General features: G+C 38.6%; 1 protein-coding gene across 2 annotated transcripts in view; it reads left to right on the forward strand.

Moving 5' to 3' along the window:
• Nucleotides 1-23,212, forward strand: part of LOC126281372 (Bloom syndrome protein homolog) — a 171,359-nt gene extending 148,147 nt beyond the window's left edge. For both annotated transcript variants that reach the window (XM_049980288.1, XM_049980289.1), the window contains exons 21-24: nucleotides 9,086-9,271; nucleotides 11,985-12,123; nucleotides 16,598-16,787; nucleotides 21,438-23,212. In XM_049980288.1, coding sequence (XP_049836245.1) covers nucleotides 9,086-9,271; nucleotides 11,985-12,123; nucleotides 16,598-16,787; nucleotides 21,438-21,603 — 681 coding nt within the window. In that variant the 3' untranslated portion in view covers nucleotides 21,604-23,212. The remainder of the gene's footprint in view (nucleotides 1-9,085; nucleotides 9,272-11,984; nucleotides 12,124-16,597; nucleotides 16,788-21,437) is intronic.
• The last annotated feature ends 315 nt before the right edge of the window (nucleotides 23,213-23,527 follow it).

Below are 23,527 nucleotides of genomic sequence, written 5' to 3' on the forward strand. Positions count from 1 at the left end.
TTTTGAGGACAGTTAAGTAGCTACTTGATTGAAAAGTAGTGGCTCTGTTCACAAAAACTGACAGGGGCTGGGAGTGTTGTGTGCTGACCAAAGCCCCTCCATATCAGTATCCAACAACGCCTATCGGCTGAGGATGACACAGCGGCCGTTTGTACCATTGAGCCTTCCGAGGCCTGTTCAGATGGAGTTTAGTTTAGTATATATTGTATGGAGAGTTCCCACCTGTGCAATTCAGAGAAGCTGGTGTTGGTAGGAAGGATTCAGATGGCATAGGCTATGAAGCAGCCAGCCATTGAAATGTTGTTATGGGCAATGTGTTCAGCAGCTGGGTGGCCCAGCTGTCTCTTGGCAATAGTTTCAGTGACCATTCATGGGGACAGACAACTTGTTGGCTGTCATGCCCACATAGAAACCAACACAGTGGTTGGAGCTTAGTTTGAGATCACGTTACTATTTTCATAAGTAGCTGTGCCTTTGATGGAATAGTTGATGCTGTGGCCAAACTGGAGTAGTTGGTTGTGGGAGGATATATGGGACAGGTCTTGGATCTAGGTGTATTACAGGGCTATAAGCCATGGGGCAAGGGGTTGGGAATGGGTGGAGTAGGTTCAGTGGGTTGTGGAATATCACCCCACTTGCAGTGGCATTACGCTACCCACTGAACCTATGCAGATCCTTGTCCATACCTACTCCACCTCGGTGGCCGAACATACTGCCCGCGACAACATGCTTCATTTCAGTGGCTGCTTTACAGCCTACACCAACTAGATCCTTCCTGTCAACATTAGTTTTTCTGAATTACGCAGGTGGGAATGCTCCGTGCATTCCTGTGACCTGGTCTGGCCTCGACCCTTCGCTAGTCCCTGCCCTTCACCCACCTAGACCCTTCCCTGCACCTACTTCAGCACTACACAGTCTTCTATTTCACCGATTCATCCACTAGTCCTTTCCCCCCTCTTACTTTTCTGCCCCCTCCATGCACCTAGCATCCTTACCCTGTCCACACCATGTCACTGCATGCTCCCACAAGCAACGCTTCACCTTCCCCCACTACTCACAAGCTGTTGCTCCCATCAGGTGCAGCTGCTGTATGCAGTCCAGTCCAGGGAGACCATTCCAGCAAAAGCACTTGCTATTGGTTGGAGGCCCATGAGTCTGTTCCTGATTTATATTGCCAGTTGTCAGATGAAGATGCAATCTGTAGCTGCTTCCTCCTTGTGGCACATTTCTTCATGGCTTCCAATGGTGCTTCATGTTTCAGATACCTAATTCTTATAAATGTTCTTGTTCTTACATAAAGAGCAATACCTGTGTCATGAACCTCAAGAAACTTTGTTTCAGAGTAGAGCACAGAGACTTTACAATGTATTTTTGTTTGCACACTCCATTTCCATGAAAAGCATCAAATTCTTCTTCAAATGTCAAAACTTCGCTTGTCCAACGTGGCATTGGAGAGTAGAGACCACACAAGATATAATTGATATCCAGTCTGCATTAGGCTACCTTTCTTCACTTTTTCCTGCTGGAAAACTTAATGATTCATCAATGTTTTGGCACTTAAATGCAGTGTAGCCTGAGATGGTCTTCACCACATCTGGAAGAACATTCGAGACTACAGAGTCATCGCACACTGATACCACATCTGTTAATAAATTTTCTTTGAAATTCACAGCTTCTGGGTTTTATCATACTGGCAATTCATCCACAACAGTTACACAGAGCTCACTAGTAATGAAACTGAAGAATGCAGAAACTGAGTGGATGTCACACTGAGAAGACTCTGCATTTAAGTCTTCAGTAACTGGTCTTTTCCCAGAGAAAGAAATATCACTTGCACTATCTGTCAATATAAGGAGATGCACTCTGCTCCTTACTTCAAATGATGTAGGGTTGTTGTAAAATATACCTAATCCTTGTACCCCACAAAAAAGATAAATAAATAAATTCCCAAACAATCTTCATTTAATCTGTAAGTTTATATGTAGCTGACATTCACACTTTCGAAAAGACCAAAGAGAGATTTTATTGATGTAATGAAACCTTTATGGAAAGGCAAGAATGTGTCACCAACTTGCATTCCTGAACAAATGTTTAAGAATCTCTTTAGAGTCTTCTCCTGAATTAAGAGATTCATTCCATGACCACTATGCAGAGGTGAGCATTCATCTTGGACATCAGAGATGTCATTAATAAGTTCAATAAAAATTTCTTTCAGTGTCTTTGTGAATAACATACTTAAAAACCTGAGCCATCCATTGTGAAACTAGGCATGCTGCTATCATTACATTCTGCTTTGCTCATCCAGTCACATTTAAGTGTGCTTCAGTAATGTGGTATGTTACCGTTAGGTCACTTTTTTAATGTTTAGAAAGTTCTAATGTAATTGTGTTAGTTATCTTGTACCCATTAGGTAGCGTACTTCCTCTATCAATGAAATGGTTCCTCAACACCTTTAACAGATTTGGTACATTGGAGAAAATCCATAAATTCCTGGTTTTGTCTGCTTGATTTATCTGTATTGAAACACAATTCCTTCCAAACGTTTTTATTTTTACCACCTATATCACAGCTACAGAATATATTCGCATTTCCTAAACTGCCTTGATGGGGCTCTGAAGCAAACTACTAATCATAGTTGTGATGAAATCATAATAAACTGGTTGCTACCACCGTCCACACAACCCATGAATCTTGCAGATTTGAATATTTCAATGTGGACCACCTCGTATATCCTCTGATGAAGTGTAACATATGCAGCCACCAACATGCATTTCATCAAATGTCAAAACTGATAATCTCTCTTGGGTAGTGAAAGTGTTTCACTTAGTCTTCAATAAACACAGGATATCTTTGAGAATATCTGGTCTACATTTAAATTCCTTCATTCATTTCTGAAGTGTTACCCTGCAAGACAAAGGCACTTTTCACTTTTGCAAATAAGCATATGCTTTTGGCAATAGAACTCTTAAAGTCAGTGAATGGGCAATGTCCTTTGAATTCCATTTTTCCCTTTTGTTTTCTTTCAACAGGCACCATATCTGCCCTAGTGAAAACACTTTAACAACACATTGCTTACACTTTTGTGTAATTTATTTTTTTCTTTCATGTCAGATGACATTTTTGTCCACTGTAATGAAAGAACATGGCAAAAAGCATTTTTTTTTAGTAAGGCTACATCACATTTTTAGTACTGATTCTTTCTGTGAATTAAGTTCTTTTAAAAAAATTCATTTTTGGCCTTCAATTCCCTAATTTCTAAATTAAATCCTTATTCACTATTTCACTGAGCTCATGAACGGAATGTATAGCTGTGGTCTGGTTGAATGGTTGTTTTTTTTTCATTTTTGCAAATTTCTTACTTCAGAGACTAGGAGTTGTTCTCGTCTGCCAGAACTCTAAAGACTGAATTTACTCGTATTATTCCTAGAATTCTTTACTAAGCACTATAAAACTACATTAATTTATCATTATTAATCAAATAAATAATATACAAAAGCAATAAAATATCAGTGACATAAATTAGTAAAAGTTTATTTTGATAAAATTTAAAAATAGAATTTCAAGAAATTGATAGGATTCAAACTCACAACCGTCAGCATATGAAGTAAGAATCTTACCAGTTGTGCTAAACAACCACTTTGATGAACACTCTTGTTGATAAGGTTACAAAGCACCACTCAAAATGTGCTGTTGAAACACTTCAGTCACGTGTTGTACAATGTTCTTAGATTGAAATAGTTAACACGTCTAGAGAATATGAAAAAAGTAATGGCTATTTCCATGATAAATGAAACTATAATATCCAGGAGCAAAAGATAGTAGACCTGAGAAACATAATTTATTTTTATCCTGCACAATGTAGTGAGTCACTCATTATCATAGAGTAATTCAGTACCTCGTGATAACAGCATTAAATTTATGTGAATCAATTTATTTTAAGTTAATTTTTGAGTTACCATTATTTTATGTACTGCACAAACATCAAAGCACAGAAGCATCTCAAGTCCAACAGCACCTTCTCTGACAAATTTAACAAAAGTGGCATGTATTAGTTAACATGTAGTTCATGCCCATCTTTTTCCATAGAGTAAACAAAATGTCTCTGAGCCATTAAAAGTGATAATACACATTCTATTTATGCAGATCATCTCATAGAGTAAAACAACAATCTAAATAGTATTGAAACCAATCTTAAAGTTCTCAGAGAAAATAAAAGTCTCTGCCAAAAACTCACAATAGACGAGAACCACCACATGTTGTTGTGGTCTTCAGTCCTGAGACTGGTTTGATGAAGCTCTCCATACTACTCTATCCTGTGCAAGCTTCATCATCTCCCAGTACCTACTGCAGCCTGCATCCTTCTGAATCTGCTTAGTGTATTCATCTCTTGGTCTCCCTCTACGATTTTTACCCTCCACTTGGCCCTCCAATACTAAATTGGTGATCCCTTTATGCCTCAGAACATATCCTACCGACCAATCCCTTCTTCTAGTTAAGTTGTGCCACAAACTCCTCTTCTCCCCAATTCTATTCAATACCTCCTCATTAGTTATGTGATCTACCCATCTAATCTTCAGCATTCTTCTGTAGCATCACATTTCAAAAGCTTCTATTCTCTTCTTGTCTAAGCTATTTATTGTCCATGTTTCACTTCCATACATGGCTACACTCCATACAGATACTTTCAGAAACGACTTCTTGATACATAAATCTATATTCGAAGTTAACAATTTTCTCTTCTTCAGAAACGCTTTCCTTGCCATTGCCAGTCTACATTTTATATCCTCTCTACGTCAACCATCATGGGTTATTTTGCTCCCCAAAAAGCAAAACTCCTTTACTACTTTAAGTGTCCCATTTCTTAATCTAATTCCCTCAGTATCACCCAACTTAATTCGACTACATTCCATTATCCTCATTTTGCTTTTGCTGATGTTCATCTTATACCCTCCTTTCAAGACACTGTCCATTCCGTTCAACTGCTCTTCCAAGTCCTTTGCTGTCTCTGACAGAATTACAATGTCATCGGCGAACCTCAAAGTTTTTATTTCTTCTCCATGGATTTTAATACCTACTCCGAACTTTTTTTTTTAAATCCTTTAGTGCTTGTTCAATATACAGATTGAATAACATCTGAGAGAGGCTACAACCTGTCTCACTCCCTTCCCAACCACTACTTCCCTTTCATATCCCTCGACTCTTATAACTGCCATCTGGTTTCTGTACAAATTGTAAAGATCCTTTCGCTCTCTGTATTTTACCCCTGCCACCTTCAGAATTTGAAAGAGAGTATTCCAATCAGCATTGCCAAAAACTTTCTCTAAGTCTACAAATGCTAAAAATGTAGGTTTGCCTTCCCTTAATCTACTTTCCAAGGTAAGTCATAGGGTTAGTATTGCCTCACGTATTCCAACATTTCTACAGAATCCAAACTGATCTTCCCTGAGGTCGGCTTCTATTGGTTTTTCCATTCGTCTGTAAAGAATTCGCGTTAGAATTTTGCAGCTGTGACTTATTAAACTGATAGTTCGTTAATTTTCACATCTGTCAACACCTGCTTTCTTTGGGATTGGGATTATTACATTCTTCTTGAAGTCTGAGAATATTTAGCCTGTCTCATGCATCTTGCTCACCAGATGGTAGAGTTTTGTCAGGACTGGCTCTCCCAAGGCTGTCAGTAGTTATAATGGAATGTTGTCTACTCCAGGGGCCTTGTTTCGACTCAGGCCTTCCAGTGCTCTGTCAAACTCTTTACACAATATCATATCTTCCATTTCATCTTCATCTACATCCTCTTCCATTTCCATAATATTGTCCTCAAGTACATCGCCCTTGTATAGACCCTCTATATACTCCTTCCACCTTTCTGCTTTCCTTTCTTTGCTTAGAACTGGGTTTCCATCAAAGCTCTTGATATCCATACAAATTGGTTCTCCTTTCTCCAAAGGTCTCTTTAATTTTCCTGTAGGCAGTATCTATCTTACCCCTAATGAGATAAGCCTCTACATCCTTACTGCTTAGTCATTTTGCACTTCCTGTCGATATCATTTTTGAGACGTTTGTATTCTTTTTTGCCTGCTTCATTTACTGCATTTTTATATTTCCTCCTTTCATCGATTAAATTCAATATTTCTTCTGTTACCCAAGGGTTTCTACTAGACCTCGTCTTTTTACCTACTTGATCTTCTGCCGCCTTCACTATTTCATCCCTCAAAGCTACCTATTCTTCTTCTACTGTATTTCTTTCCCCCATTCCTCTCAATTGTTCCCTTATGCTGTCCACTGTGCAAAATCTGATTCTTTCAGTTTATCCAGGTCCCATCTCCTTAAATTCCCACATTTTTGCAGTTTCTTCAGTTTTAATCTACAGTTCATAACCAATAGATTGTGGTCAGAGTCCACATCTGCCCCTGGAAATGTCTTACAATTTAAAACCTGGTTCCTAAATCTCTGTCTTAACATTATATAATCTATCTGATACCTTTTAGTATCTCCAGGGTCCTTCCATGTATACAACCTTCTTTCATGATTCTTAGTGTTAGCTATGGTTAAGTTATGCTCTGTGCAAAATTCTACCAGGCGGCTTCCTCTTTCATTTATTAGCCCCAATCCATATTCACCTACTATGTTTCCTTCTCTCCCTTTTCCTACTGTTGAATTCCAATCACCCATGACTATTAAATTTTTGTCTCCCTTCACTACCTGTATAATTTCTTTTATCTCATCATACATTTTTTCAATTTCTTCGTCATCTGGAGAGCTAGTTGGCATATAAACTTGTACTACTGTAGTAACCCCCACATATAAAAAGCAATAATACAAGGAAAGAAAAATTTGAACTAATGTACAACACCATGCAAGAAAAGTCTCTTTGTAACATTTGAACAATTGCAGATGCATCCACCTAGTTCCGAATCTTACAGAGGCAGCTACCAGATGGTGCATAAACCTTGTTCATTAACTGACTTAACAGTATACACATTGATGTCGTGGCCTTTGCTGTACTGTGGATTGTGGGGTGGATTGTCGGATTGCAGCAGAAAAGTTTTCTGTGAAGTGCTACAATCGCGTTTACTGATGAGAACAATTTGTAATATACTGCAGCAATGTTGCTCTTTACTCCACTGGAATAAGGTAAATGGTGGTGAAATATTATTAAAACGAAAGTTGACACTCACCATATAGCAGAGATGCTGAACTGCAGATAGGCACAACAAAAAGACAGTCACAAATAAGCTTTTGGCCAGTAAGGCCTTTGTCAAAAAATAGACAACAAGCTAACAAGCTTGTGCCCCCCCCCCCCCCCCCACACCCACACCCACCCACACGGAAATGCAACTCACTCACTCATTACTGCAGTCTCTGGCAACAGAAGCCACTTTTGATGAAGGCTTTACTGGCCGAAAGCTTATTTGTGACAGTCTTATTGTTGTGCCTATGTGGGTCTCACCATCTCCGCTATATGTTGAGAGGCAATTTTCTTTTTCATAATACTGTTATATTCCAGCCTGGATTTTCCATTGTTTGCAGATAGTGGTGGATTTGATAATAACAAGCATGACTGCATGAGTCTAGTTAACACACACACGTGCGCACACACGCACAAATCCATCCCCCCCACCCCCCACCCTTCGTGCTACAGAAGCTTGCACCAAACATTCAGAATTAGTGTGACACTGGACAAACCTAGTGAGTGGTGACAGGAACCTATCATCTCTTGATGAGTGTGGCATTGTACGGAGGTGAAAAACATGTCAATAATGGTGTATATAAGTGTTCATTTTGAACTAGACTCGTGCAATTATACTTCTTATTATCAAATCCACCCTCATTTGCCTTATTCCAGAGGAATAAAGGGCACAATTGCTGCAGTTTATTACAAATTATTTGCATCAATAAAAGTGATTGTAGTACTTTACAGAAAGCTTTTCTGCTGCACTTGCACAATCAACAGCACAGCAAAGGCCATGATGTCATTGTGTATATTTTGAAGTCAACTGATGAGCAAGGTTTGTGCACCATCTGATACCTGCCCCTGCCAGATTAGGAACAGGGTGGCTGCATTCGCAGTTGTTTACATTCACAACAGGGCAAGATTAAATATTTGTGGTTTCCTGCATATTATCCTGTTTACATTTTTGAAATAATCTCTCAAAATTGATTTATGAATTTAAAAATACTGTTAAATAATGTTCTCTATCCATCGCTGTCCATCTTTTGCCACCTTCATTATTGGTGTGCAACACCTACCTCTACATCTACATTCTGCAAACCACTATGAAGTGCCTGGCAGAGGACATGTCCCTTTGTACAAGTTATTAGGGTTTCTTCTTGTGCCATTCATGTCTGGAGTGTGGGAAGAACGATTGCTTGAATGCATCTGTGCGTGCAATAATTATTCCAATCTTATTCTCATTAATAGACTTTCTCAGAATAGTTTATTCTGTCTTCAAGAGTCAGCCAGTTCAGTATCTCTGCAACATTCTCCCATGGGTTGAACAAGCCTATCACCATTTGTGCTGCCCATCCCTGTGTACATTCAATATGACCTATTAGTCCTATCTGATATGGGTCTCACACACGTGATAGTTACCATTGCATCACATTTATTACCTGCAATGAAAAAAACAGCACATAACTGGTACTTAGAGTGTTCAGTACATAAATATTCATCACTGGAGGTGCATTATTCTTGCACAACTTTGTCATTCTGTCAGCTAACATGCTGTGACCCAGTTTTGACGAGAAGCAGCCCTTCATTTTCACTTCAACATTCCACTCACCCTCATGAAGTTTATAATTGAGTAGGTGCCTGCTGTTACTGTGGGACTTTCATTATCTTTTTTCTGTTCTGTTGTTGCATTAATCACTTGACTAGTGGTGTAAATGCTACTAGCTTTTTTGTGGCACTCCTTTCCTCTGGTTTTCCTTTTCAGTTTCAGAACCTTATTAATCTGTTATATTCTTAGCTAGAATGCTCTTCTTTAAACATACTTGCTTTGGCTCACATGGTATACTTACGATAGTAATCCTGGCTTGTGTAAAAGGAAACTGACATACTTTGAATAATATATTACTTTTTCAGTTGACAATGGCTATGAAAGGATCAAGTGCAACCAAAGATACAACTGCCTCTACGGCAGTTACTGATTCTCCAGCTGCTAAAGAACTTAAGCTGTTGGAAGAGAGATGTTACAGCGATCTTATGGATATGTGTAATGCAATTGCTGACTCACTGGGTGTTAGCAGTGCATCTATTATGAATGTACAGGTAAGAAAACAGTTAGTTTCCTTAACTGACCACAAGATTTTCCTTTTCCATTTCTATTACAGTATTTGTGCAAATACAAGCTGCACTTCATCTTCTAAATTTTGTCTTGAAAAATCATGATGTGGTCTATAATTGAGATTTTTCCTGACAGATTATAAATAGTCAATCACAGAGTGACATGTACACACATATTTTGGGTTGAAATTAATACTACAGTTACTTTTGTAATCCATCAAAGATGCAAAGTAGCAGAAAAATTTATACCTTGTTTGCAAATACAGTAGCTCTTCTTGAGAAAAAGAAAATCACGTTTGTTTCAGAAAACTGTGTCAGCTTGTTTGTACTTACCCAAATGGAGCACTAAAGCTTTTTACCATCTTAGCATTACCAGCATCTGATTCATCATCTTCACTGTGTGATAGAGAATGCTGTCCAGAGTTACTGTCACAAAGAGCATTGTCAGCTCTGCCAAGATTACTGGAAATTCCTGTTTTTTGAAACTTTCCATGACAAGTTGACCACCAAGCAGCCAAATTCCAATGACACACTTCTGGCACAGACACACATTTGTAAATGGCCTCCTGGCATCGAAGTTGCTTTCTGCATAATGTGGTTTCTATAGACTTGTCTCACATTTGCTTTGAATGGACGGTTGATACTCACATCCATGGGCTGCAGCACATGTGTCATGCCACAAGGAATAATTGCTAGATCACAGTTTCCATCTTTCAGTTTTTGCTTCACTCGATCATCAATGTGCCTTCAAAAACTATCCAACAGAAGCACTTATTTTTAGTGAAGAAGAGCTCCTGGCCACTTTTTCCATGCTGCAGAAATCCAATGTAGGACAGTTTCCTCTGTCGTCCACCACCCACTGTCATGAGCTCTTACAATAATATGACCTGAAAAGCTTTCTCCCTTGGAGAGGGTTCTCTAATTAAAAACCATACAGTGGCAGCTTTCATACATCAGCCATAATGCTCAGCATCACTCTGCACCACTGCTTTTCAGCACATATGTATGTATTTGCACACTATATTACCCTACATTGTTTTTTTATAGTGCTGTTCAGCATATCAGAGTAGACTGACATTTGTCTACATTCTGTATTTGAGAATGTAAATAAATTTGTGGTGTCGATGTGGGATCATTTCTAAATTGGTAGAGGGCAGCAATCAGTCGTCATTTTTGTTCTAGCTTCATTACTAGCCAAAATCTGGATCTGCTTGCTTTAGTAAAGCTAGAACAGAAATTACTACTGATTGCTGCATTCTACCATTTTGAAAGTCATATCACACACGCATAACACATTCCACTTTCCTAATGGAAGATAATTTGATGAAATTGGATCGCATAACACTGAAAAGATGTCAAACTGTTTTCCTAAGGTTTAGGCAGTTTTTGCGTAGTTATAGTTCTGCGACAAACAGAAAGATTATTTCGTTGTATTCATCACTGAACCCACCCATACGAAACATTAAACTCCATTGCCAAAATGTTTCTTTTATGTTCTGTTTTGCAGTCTTCGATTTATTTAAATTGTAATGATGTATTGACATTTCCTATTTTAAACTACAAAATCAAGCAAATCTCTTTCGACATCTGTATATTTGTATTTTTTACCCTCGAAATGACTCACTGGCTTTTTGAACTCTTTAACAGTTTCTCTTCATTTACACCCCACAGAGTAATGCTTTTTTTCATCAACATGAAATCTGCATCCAACTTCCCATACCAAGGAGGGTAGTGGCATGGTTAGCATACTGGACTCGCATTTGGGAGGACGACGGTTCAAACTCATGTCCGGCCATCCTGATTTAGGCTTTCTGTGATTTCCCTAAATCACTTAAGGCAAATGCTGGGTTGGTTCCTTCAAAAGGGCACAGCCATTTTTCTTCTCCATCCTTTCCTAATCTGAGCTTATGCTCCGTTTCTAATGACTTCCTTGCCAGTGGGATGTTAATCACTAATCTTGTCCTCCTCCTCCCAATTTTCATGTTCTTTTTCATAGCTGGTAAATTGAAGTTTAAATTTCACTGTATTACTAGTGAACTCCTTCCCTGTTGTCACTGAGAAACTAAATGATAAACTTTTCTCTTGCCCTCACTTTGAACTTGTTTACCACTGTGTCATCAGACCACCTAATATGCAAAACTAACCTGTTGGTGATGAGTCATCCTTTGTTATGAAATAGTTGAAGAAAGGGAGTGGAAGAAGATAGTTTTTTCCTGCTTGAACTTCATACTGTAACCTCTACTGCTGGTGATAAGTCACACTTAGTTATGAGGTAATTGAGAAAGGGCAGGTGGAGAGATGCAGCTCAAAGTCCTGTCTAAATGAACTCTCGTGTAAATTTAGGAGTGCAGTCTATATTCTAGATACACTTTTTACTATAATCTCTTGCCAAAAGTATAGGTTGGACCTATATTTGCATGTGTACTATATTTGCGCAAATATGGTACTTGTTATGCAGATACACGTCTTTCTCATGGACTCTCTGAAACAAGACATTAATACATAATTCCTTTTATTAACAGTTATGTGTCACAATTAAATGATTTAATATTTTGTGCGAGGTGCTTGTTGGCTCTTCCGTTCATAGTGGTGGCATGAGATAGCATTCTGAATAGATTAATTTTATTTTATCTTACAAAAACTTATTATCTTTCTTTTGAAAATTTGATATTGATGGTTTCTGTTTGTCATCATATAGGCTATTCAAGCAATGTCACAACTGATGCCTGAAACAGAAGAAGAAATGTTGCAAATATCCCATGTAACAAAAGCTAACTTTGAGAAGTACGGGAAAGCACTTCTTCAGATTACTCAGCAACATGCTGCTGAAAAATTGGGTATGTACGTAGAGTATTACTGATTCTCACTGATTTGTGGAACATGCCTTACATGTGAGCTTTCGATGGCCGTTGGTAGCTAGCGGTCGAATATCTGTCATCTTGCTGCAGCCTGGTTTTACAGCAAATTTTTAAATGAAAGATGCAACACACATCTTTTATTCACTTGATTAGGTTTCACAGTTATCATTCTTGTAAACATAATACCAGCTTTTCTATAAGTTTTCTTCTAGAATGTAAATCATAGGGAGACACTTTCAGTAAACTGTGAAATATTCTGATAGTGGCAATATTTTTACAGTGCACTTTCACAAGCGAGTTCTGATTCATGAATAACAAAGAGTTGTTTTTGGTTACATAGCCACTGGACACAATAGGCTTTCTAGTCACTGGTAGCAATGCACAAATGTTCAATTATTGACATGGAGAAATTAATAAAATAGTAAAGACAGACTTTGACGCGGAAGTGTTGACTGGTTGACAGCTAGGTACCAACTTAGACTAAATTCATAACAGATAATAACACAAGTCATAAGTTTATGTCCTTGTCAGCTGACTTTCATTGAGATTTTAACTTGATGCTCACTTAATGTGAACTGCACATAGGCGTTAGCGAGTTGATAGCTAGATGTGAACTGCAATATATAAAGTATAATTAGTGAAATTTGTAGTTAAATTTTATTTTATAATGATAAACTAAACTCCACCCAAATAGGCCATGAAGGCCCAACGGTACCTACTGGTCACCATGTCATCCTCAGCTCACAGACATCACTGGATGCAGATATGAAGGGGCATGTGGTCAGTACACCATTCTCCCAGTTTACGAGACCAATGTTATAATGATACAAGGGCCAAATTCAGTAGTGATGTAGTACCTTTGAATCGGGTAATAATTTGTTTAACAGTAGGTTAGATAACTACAAAAGTATACTAGTTCAGTGTGCTATTTGGTTGGTAAAATGTGTCTATTCAGTGGTTACCGAGTTACGTCTAAATGTCTCAGGTTTGTTATTTTCCCCATCTCCTAATTTCCTAGTTAGTATATTATTCAGATAATCGTATTATCTATATCAGAAAAAGATTTGTACAACAAAAGAATAACGTTAAATCTGTGAAACAAAGAAGCTTAAAAGTTCAAATAACAAAAGTAGTTTCGGGTAAGTGAAAACTTTACTTATCGATAATTTCTCTGTTTAATGATTTTTCATAGAAAGTAAACTGATTGCTGGAAAGAGGGAATTAGAGTTTTCAAATGAACTGTATCTTTTTTAATATAAACAATAATTCATGCACAACATTTTTATGGTGACTTGGCATGTAACCTGGTAAATTGAAGATTCCTCTCGAAAGAAAATGTTTCCTGAAAAATTAACTGGACCATTTGAGTCTGGATGTCTTAAATAAATTACTAAATGATAAAAATAAGATAGAAAGAAACATTCCACATGGGAAAAATATATTAAAAACAGATGGGAACTTGCCCTTCAATATATCATCCTCTCTTCCCGTTATCCACCAGGCCTCAACCTCCGCTAATTTCAAGTTGCCGCCACTCATACCTCACCTGTCATTCAACATCATCTTTGCCTCTGCACTTCCACCTCGACTGACATCTCTGCCCAAACTCGTTGCCTTTAAATATGTCTGCTTGTGTCTGTATATGTGTGGATGGATATATGTGCGTGTGTGCGAGTGTATACCTGTCCTTTTGTTCCCCCTAAGGTAAGTCTTTCCGCTCCCGGGATTGGAATGACTCCTTATCCTCTCCCTTAAAACCCACATCCTTTCATCTTTCCCTCTTTCCTGACGAAGCACCGTGGGTTGCAAAAGCTTGAAATTTTGTGTGTGTGTTCGTGTGTTTTTTTTATTGTGCCTATCTACCAGCGCTTTCCCGCTTGGTAAGTCATGGAATCTTTGTTTTTAATATATTAATAAATGATAAGTTTAATGATATGATACCTCATAAGCATTTCAGTGTTTCCTGTAGATATGATATGGTAACCACCAGTATAGTATAGGAAATAAAGGGAAAAAATATCTAATGAGTGTGATGGTAACAAATGGAATAATTCCATATTTTTGTGTTTCTGTAACAAACTGTAATTACTGATAACTGCTCAGTTTTCTTTAATTATTTTCATAAAAACATGACAAATGATTTATTAATCAAAATGGAACAAAGTAATCTTACAATTATTGAAGTTGTAGGATGATAATCATGAAGAGCAACAAAAAGGCTCACATCATTAACAACTGACTGGCACACTTCACAGAACATTCTAACTTTTGGGTGGTAGAAATACGTAACTGCATTAGATGTACAGGTGTTGAGGCTGCACATATCTTGGGCGTTGTCTTGTTGCAGCTGACACTGGCTCTCTTGATGGAACTTTGGGCTTTGTTTCTTCTACAGTGATCAGGAATTTAAGACTCTGTTTTTTATACACATTACTTTCTGCTATTTCTGGAAGACACTCTCCAAAGGGGGTACTGCCCAACTAGCATTACTTGAGATTCCTCGAGTTGATGGAAAATAACATAATTGCTTTTTGTGTGGAAATTTGGAAACTTTGACTAAGTCTCTTCTGTTAGCAGAATGTGAAATGTATTGCTTTGGCTCTTTTTTAATTTCTGTTTTTCATGGCAGCTGAATATAATGCAGTACCACTTAAAATCTGTTACAAAAATGTCTGATGAGTTCAGAAAGCATAATGAACCAAGGACAGAATAAAAAGGTACACTGATGACTTATATCCCAAGCAAACCCAGTCAGGGGCTGGACTTTGGTAAGGAGGAGGACTAGAATACAAATGATCAATCAGGCAAGGTCAACATAACATTCATCTCTCTAAATTATTTTTTACATAAATATTTCTTTCTATGGAAATCAAACAATGGAGACTTCAGGTTCAATGCAGGAAAAGATAGATTGCCACTTACTGCAGTGATGACATGTTAAGCAGCAGACAGGCACAATTAAAAGACTCTCATACACAAACTTTCATCGAAAGCCTTCGTCAGAAAAACAAAGAGAGACACACACAATTCATTCACACAAACAAGTACACCTCACACACATATGATTGCCAGCTGCAGCAGCTCAGACCAGAATGCAAGTATCATATGTAACGGAAGCAGCAATCTGGAGGAGATGGGGAAGGGGAAGGGATAGCAGTGTATGGCTGATGTGATAGAGGAGCACGGTCAGCCAGAATGTGCAGGGACTAGATGCCAACAGGTGCAGCGACAGGAGGTTGAGGGGTAGGTAGGTGGGGAAAATGGAGTGAAAAAGGAGAGGAGCAGGAAAAGATGGGCGGGTACATTGGCACAGGGCAGAAAACAAAGAGGGTGGGAGACAAGAATGGGGGGGGGGGGGGGGGGGGGTGATAAGAAAGAGGAGGTGGAAACTGTTGATTGATGTGGGGACAGTATGTTACCATAGGTTGAGGCCAGAATAATTACAGGAGCAGCAAATTTGTTGTAAGGACAACACCCATCTGCACAGTTCAGAAAAGCTGCTGATGGAGGGGAGGATCTAGATGGCTCATGTAGTGAAGCAGCTGCTGAAATCAGGCGTATTATGTTCAGCTGCATGTTGTGCTATAGGCTCTTGGACACAGTTTGGTGGTGGCCATTCATCGTGGTGGACAGCTCGTTGGTAGTCATACCAATATAAAAAGCTGTGCAATGATTGCAGCGGAGCTGGTATATGACATTGCAGCTTTCACAGGTGGGGCGGTTCCTGATGTTGTAGGATAAACCAGTAACAGAACTGGAATAGGAGGTGCTGGTTGGTTGGATTGGGCTGAGTCTTCCACAGGGATATGATCTTTGTGGCAAGGGGTTGGGATTGGGAGTGGCATAGTGATGGAATATGATGTTGGAGAGGTTGGGTGGGTGGTGGAACGCCACCTTAGGAAGGGTCGGAAGGATTTCTGATGGGATGTCTCTCATTTCAGGGCATGATGATAAGTAATTGAAGTGCTGGCAAAGTATGTGGTTCAGTTATTCTTGTCTGGGGTGGTGCTGAGTGACGAAGAGGGCACTCCTTTTTGACTGCTTGTTGGAGAGGATTGGGATTTGAGGGGAAATGGCACGAGATATCTGTTCGTGGAATAGGTCAGGTGGGGGTTTAATGTCTGTCTGTGAAGGCCTTGGTCAGACCCTCAGCATACTGGGCAAGGGAGTTCTTGCCACTGCAAATATGCCATCCTTCGGTGGCCAGGCTGTAAGGGAAAGATGATGTTACTATTTATCACTTGCTATGTTTATGCAGTCTGTAGATGATTATCTGGAACTAACATTTCAGACTTATCCATTTAAAAACAGGAACTTCCAGAAAATCTGCTTTAACTCAACTAATGTGAACACAACAAAAGTTCTCCTTATTTTTAACACTCACAAAATTAAATTTCATTGACAAATTATTATTTAACAAAGCATCTTATTTTTATTGTGGTACCTTGCGCAGTACTTCTTGCTGAGCTCGCAGAAGAAACATCAGAAGAACCTCAAAATTCTCAAGAGGAAGATTGGTTGTGCGCTGATAACATTGGACATGATTCACCGTACTTCAGCAGCCCTAGAAGAGGTGTAAAACGTAAAGCAAGGGGAGGTTCTAGTAGAAGAACAAAAAGGTACCGTCGGGGAGGAAAATCTGGGTAAGTATATGCTGAGTCCTTGCCTGGTTCTGCCTTACTCCCACCTACCCTTGTATTTCAGCAGTAGCACTGTAAAGGTTTCTTCAGATTTTTCTTCAATTTAAGACTGTGACATGCCCAAAACATGAGAAATACATGATTAATAATGTCTTGGTAGACCTTTTAATGTGATGTTGAAGATATCTGTGAATATATGTGGATTCTGATTTCATCTGTTGTTATATATATCAAAATAAACTGGTATGTTGCATATCAGTAGCTATGTACTCATGTTTAATCAATTCATTGACATCAGTTTTAAATACCCTACTGGTTGTTGTGAAAATAGATTTAATACGTTTCAGCTAATATGATTACCTTACATTTCTGCTAGTACAATTGTTGGGTATGGCAGACCTATGAATAGTCTTCTACTTGGATACCAGCACCACACTTTTTACACCAACATCTGCTTTCACTTTTTCCTCTACAACTACAGCTAGTCATTTATTGCAATTAGGTTAAATGTAACTTATGTTAGATTGTAGTTGTGAGGCAGTTATGTTAAATCACTTGACTGATAATTTGTTTCTCTAATAGACAGGTAATAAAAAATCTAAAACTTAAATATAATGATCAGTACTGTAGTTTTATTATGCAGGTGTTGGAAAACAGTACCTTGACACTTAATTTTTCTATAACAAATTACTTCATGTAATTTGAAGTAACATTTACCACAACAGTTGATGGCTAGCCTTGCTGTTGAAATTTGGCATGCCAGAATTTTATTATGTTATGCAAGTTCTTATCTGTGTAAAGTAATTAATTAATAACCATAAATATATAGTCATGTGATGATGTAATGGTATGGTAATGGAAAGTCTTTGGTGGACTATTAATAATAGAAGAAGCAAAGGTAACAGTTCACTGTATGGTTGTTTTGAGTTGTCTGGAGACACATAAGCAAGACTGAAAATGAGACTTCCTGGCAGATTAAAACTGTGTGCTGGACCAAGACTCAAACTCAATACCTTTGTCTTTCACGGGAAAGTGCTCTACTGACTGAGCTACCCAAGCAAAACTCACGACTCATCCTCACAGCTTTAATTCCGCCAGTGCCTCCTCTCCTAACTTCCAATATTCACAGAAGCTCTCCTGCGAAACTTGCAGAACTAGCATTCCTGGAAGAGAGGATATTGTGGAGATATGGCTTTGCTACAGCCTGAGAGATGTTTCTAGAATGAAATTTTCACTCAACAATGGAGTGTATGCTGCTATGAAACTTCCTGGCAGATTAAGTGCATTGTGAAAATTTCATTCTGGAAACATGCACCAGACTGTGGCTAAGCCATGTCTCTGTAGTATCCTTTTTCCAGGAGTGCTAGTTCTGCAAGTTTTGCAGGAGAGCTTCTGTGAAGTTTGGAAGCTAGGAGACAAGGTACTGGCTGTGAAGATGGGGCGTGAGTCATGCTTGGGCAGCTCAGTCGGTAGAGCACTTGCCCACGAAAGGCAAAGGTCCCGAGTTTGAGTCTCGGCCCGGCACACAGTTTTAATCTGCTAGGAAGTTTCATAATAGCGTAAACTCTGCTGTGGAGTGAAAATCTCATTCACAAGACTGAAAATGTTGCTAAGCTTTCAGGCTGTGCCCTTTTCCAGAGCTCATTATTGCAGAATGTATGTACACCTGCACTTCTAAATTGTACCACCAGCGTAACTTAACTAAGGTGAGGATGAAGAGTTTTTTAGGTGGAGTGGGTGGGGGGATAGGGATGGGAATGGATGGTTGCGAGCAAGGGTGACAACAACTAATTAAGGGAGGCAGCAAGTCCACAAATAGGAATGCATCAACAGTAAGCTCCCTCTTGTCCAGGCTGAGGTAAGTTTAGTTTGGCTCATCATTTCAAGGAAAATTGGGCTGAGAGGTGGAGATAGAACAGCGGAAGATGGAGGCTATGGAGAGGTGAGTGTAAATGTAGAATGGATAAAATTTGTGGCCATTGGGACAAGGGTGGAGGTGGGTGAGTGGCAGAGCTAATGGGAGATTATTGAGGCCAATGAAAAAGGGGAGGGGGTTTAGATTGAGGCAAAATATGTATTGTAATAGCAAATCTCATCTATGTAGTTCTGTGAAACTGACATTTTACAGGAGAATTCAGGTGGTACAGGTTGTGAAGCAGAGCCAACATGCTTCACGTCCTACCCACAGGTCTTGTCAAGCCTCTCAGAGTGGTATTCTACCGCTCACTCAGTTTATGAAATATCCTGGTTCATCTTCATCCCACACCTACTCCCAACTCCTTGCCATGTGCATCATACCCCTGCAGAAGATTCAAGTTAGTTAGTTAGATGTTTCCTGTACCATTTGAATGATTTTTTTATTGAAATGATGTGGAACAATTCGGGTTCCAGGGTATGTGCACCGGATTAGTGTTAACATTAATGAACACATTATTATTCTTAGTCCTGTCCATGCAGCTACACTTTTTTTGCTGATTACCAATTTTTAAGTAGAAATTTATCAATGGAGTAGAAGGAGTTGCCGAGGAGAAATGATTTTAAATTAGATTTAAAACTTGCTCCACTGCTTGTCAGACATTTTATGTTATTGGCCAAATGAACCAAAATTTTTGTTGCTGCATATTGAACCCCTTTCTAACTGACAGCTTTAGCAGTGGGTAATAAAGGTTATTTTTCCCTGTAGTGTTGTAAGTATGGACATCACTGGTCTCAAATTGTGATAGATTATTTATGATGAATTTCATCAGCGAATATATATGTGTTGTGACAGTGCAGTTAAAATGTCTTAACTCCTGGAAGACGTACTTACGTGATGCCCACAGGTGAACACCACAAATTATTATTGCTGTTCATTTGACATTATTGAGTGGAAATATGTTAGTTTCCTAGATTAGCTATTATACAAAGAACTGAACTCAGTTGTTTGAGAATCTCAGTTATGTGCTTCTTCCAGTTCACGTTCTCATCAATATGTACACCCAGAAATTTGGAGCATCCTACCCTGTTTATTGACCTCTGCTCATGTGCTACATCAGTTGTTAGTATGACCCTATTTGTTGTACGGACCTGAATGTAGTGGATTTCTCCCTCTCTTCTTTTTTTTTTTTTTCAAAATTTGGGAAGAGTCCATTTTCAGAGAACCACTTAATAATTCTTTGGGAAATATCATTTATCAATTCTTCTGTTGATTTCTTATTACTAGGATTTATTATAACATTTGTATCATCTGCAAAAAATACCAACTTACTTGTTGAATGTTATGTAGAAAGTCATTCACATTTATAAAGAATAGGAGTGGACCCAAAATTGAACTCAGTGGGAATCCTTTTGTGAGTTTTCCCCAATCACTGTGTGTTAAGCCATCAATTCCATAAAACCTGAGTTTTTCTGAGACAGTAACGTGATCTACTTAATCAAATTCCTTGGAAAGATCACAAAAAAGACCAACCAGTGATATTATTTAAGGCTTAAACTATTTGATGAGTGAGTGTATCTGGAATCTAAATTGTGGTATGTTGAGTAAGTGTTTCCACTTTTAAGTATGCAACTGCACTTTAATACATTACTTTTTTTGAATATTTTGGAAAAAGATGCCAGTAAAGGTTTAGGACGTTAATTGTTTAAGCCTGTCTTGTCACCTTTCTTATGAAGTGAGTCCAGTTCCTATCCTAGCCACCCACCCATCATATCCTTCTCCAGCCTGCCACAAGCATGTCCTGTATTGTGAGAAGTAGGGTCACCTGTGAGAGCAGTCATACTACATAAAAGTTCTGCTATAGCTTTTACACTGCCTTTTACATGTGGATGACTGCCAATCAGCTATCCATTGTCTAGTTTTGGCTGAGAGCAGAGTTGCCCAACAGTGGCAGAAGCTAGAATTCGCTGGCTACTTCACAACCTGCATCAGCTGAATCCCACCTCCTGCCCCTTTCCCCTCCATCTTTCCCACCAGCACCCCTCCCAAATAACACCTCATAACTATGAGATGTAATTTGTCCTATGACACATCCTTAAATCTCACAATCTTGATCCCCCCCTATCTCCCTCCTCCCACACCCACCCTTTTCTGCATGGCCCCTCACTTCATTCATTTTATACTTATACCCTCCTTGCTGCAGTCTACCTCTTCTTCCTTTTCTGTTCAATTGCTCCCTCCCTGTTCACTTCTCACCATTTTCTGGCACATGCACTTTTCTTGCCTACACGAGTTCCACATTCCTATCTCGTGCACTTGTGACCTCTTCCCTCCCAGCCAATGGCCACTGTCCCTCTATCTCCCCACCCCCTCTTTTCCCTCTCTTATTTCTCCCAGTACAACCCCTCATCCCTAGTTCAAGATGCAGTGCTGATACAATGTAGCCAGTTGAAAGAATGTACCAGTGCAGAAGTGTGTGTGTGTGTGTGTGTGTGTGTGTGTGAAAACTTAGCAACATTTTAGTGTTGTATATGTGCCTATCAATCATTCAATGTCTCAACTATACAGTGCGTTGGTAACTATACCTCTTAAATTGTTCACAAATACAGTCATATAATGTACGGAATTCCATTTTTGAGATGGAGAACATATTTAGTGGAATGTTAATTAGTTGTTAGTCTCATGTTGGCGATTAATGTATAGTATTTCATGTACTGCTCGTATGTTTCTCAAAACAGGAGAGGTAGAGGTTCAGCATCACCGCGCAAAAAATATAGCCCCAAGAAGAGTTCAAGAGGTGGTCGTTCTAACAGTGGGCTGGGTCTAATGGCAATTCCTGGGAAAAAATTGCCACCATCTAAAAGGCCATCTTTCTTACCAAATCCAAAGTGTTCCTCTTTGTAAATATATTTACCTTAAACTATGATTTGTATCAAATCGTATAATTTAAATCTCTGTAAATATGTGACAGTGTGCAGTAATGATAAGTTATTTTTTAATAATAGTGGTATATAATACTGATTATGAATCTCTCAAGAGAAAATGTTTCTATAATACCCTTGTTTTTAACTCCTTATTTAATTGTAACTTCTGAATAAATGGTATGGATTATATTTTGATAAAAAGTTTGTTGAATGTTATTTGTGTGTGCATATAAATAGCGAGATTAATAGAACTGGTTTCTTACTGTGATTGTCTCTTGAAATTGTGTAACTGTAATACTGTTTTGAAAGTAGAAGGACAATAGTTATGGTGACTGCTGTGGAATAGGCTAATTGTCAGAGAAGCTGTGATTGTGAGAACTGTTTTGTGTTGCATTCTTGTTTGTTGTCCAGTGTTCATGTGAAATGTTATCAATGTATGAATAACTTTGCTAAAGCTTGGTGCTTTGCTCGTAATATGTAATGTGCCTTTCTCTTACACAGTGTCACACCCGTGTGTGTCATGCTTGCATCTGTGCACATGAAATCTATCTCTCTCTCTCTCTCTCTCTCTCTCTCTCTCTCTCTCTCTCTCTCTCTCTCTCTCTCTCTTTCTCTCTCTCTCTTTTTCTTTCTCTCACTCTCTCTCTCTCTCTCTCTCTCTCACACACACACACACACACTACACACACACACACTATCTATGTACCTGTGTACATATGTACGTAGCTACCTACCTACCTACATACCTTCTTACCTACCTACCTACTTCCCCCCCCCCCCCCTTTTCTGTTTCTGGCCCCTTTCATTCAAAATCTCAGGGAATTGAAATACTGAAATACAGAATGCTGTGGATAGCAGCTGTCGCAAAAGTCCAAATTAGAAATTAACAAATAAATGGAAGTGCAGGTTGTTTGTACCAAAAGTTGACTTTGTCACTATAATGTTCACCAAATGATGCTTATTGAATAACTACAGTGTGTTAGTAAAGCAGTGGAACACAACTAGCTGTTTAATATTATCATTTACTGCTCCTTTTTCTCATTCTTCTACTATTACACTTCCTCATCTCTGTACATCTCTTTATCTCTCTGACCTCATTTACATTTAAAGTAGTACCCACAGTTAAGTATTTCTGTTGTAGTAGCTGCAGTTTACAGTTTTGATGGGTCTCATCATCTGACCATCAGTGAGTACATAACTTACATACCATTCAACTCAAAGTTATTTTATGCTGAGTGTTCCTACTGTCACAATACCCTGCTGTTTATTGCTGTTATGGTCCAATGCAATAAGAACACATCATGTAAAAGTTATTTGGTGTGTATGTTGGATGTTTAATGACCTTACTGTTACTTTCTTGTTGCAGTCTGTTGATTTCTTTTTATGTAACGCATAATGCATGAGTAAGCTATTGCCTCGAAGTATTGTTTCAGTTTATAATCAAGAGATGAAACATTATATGCTGCTTTTGGTCACTGACTGTAAATATTTGTATGTTATTGGATAATGGCCATGTCACAATGATTTAAGAGTTTGTCAGTTGCTGTAAATGTGTATCAGCTCAATAAGAATATTTTTATATTGTGAAATGTGGTTTTCTAGTTGATAATATTGAACAAAAACATTTCTATTAATTTTACAAAGTGGTCATATTTCCAGATTTTTTATGCAAAGCAAAAACAGGAAACACTGCAGTTTTCACATAAATTTCCATAAACAGAAAACTTTGTGAATCTATACTTGTACCAAATGTGGGTATTGTGTCATCCTTCCAGAGACCGAAGCTACTTATGACCTGCCCTCACAGCTTTACTTCCTTCAGTACCGTATTTCCTACCTTCCAGACCACAAAGAAGTTCTCCTGCATGACTTTCAGGACTAGCACTTCTGGAAGGAGGACCGTT

This window comes from Schistocerca gregaria, chromosome 7 (genome assembly GCF_023897955.1).
Source record: "Schistocerca gregaria isolate iqSchGreg1 chromosome 7, iqSchGreg1.2, whole genome shotgun sequence".
Taxonomy (NCBI): domain Eukaryota; kingdom Metazoa; phylum Arthropoda; class Insecta; order Orthoptera; family Acrididae; genus Schistocerca; species Schistocerca gregaria.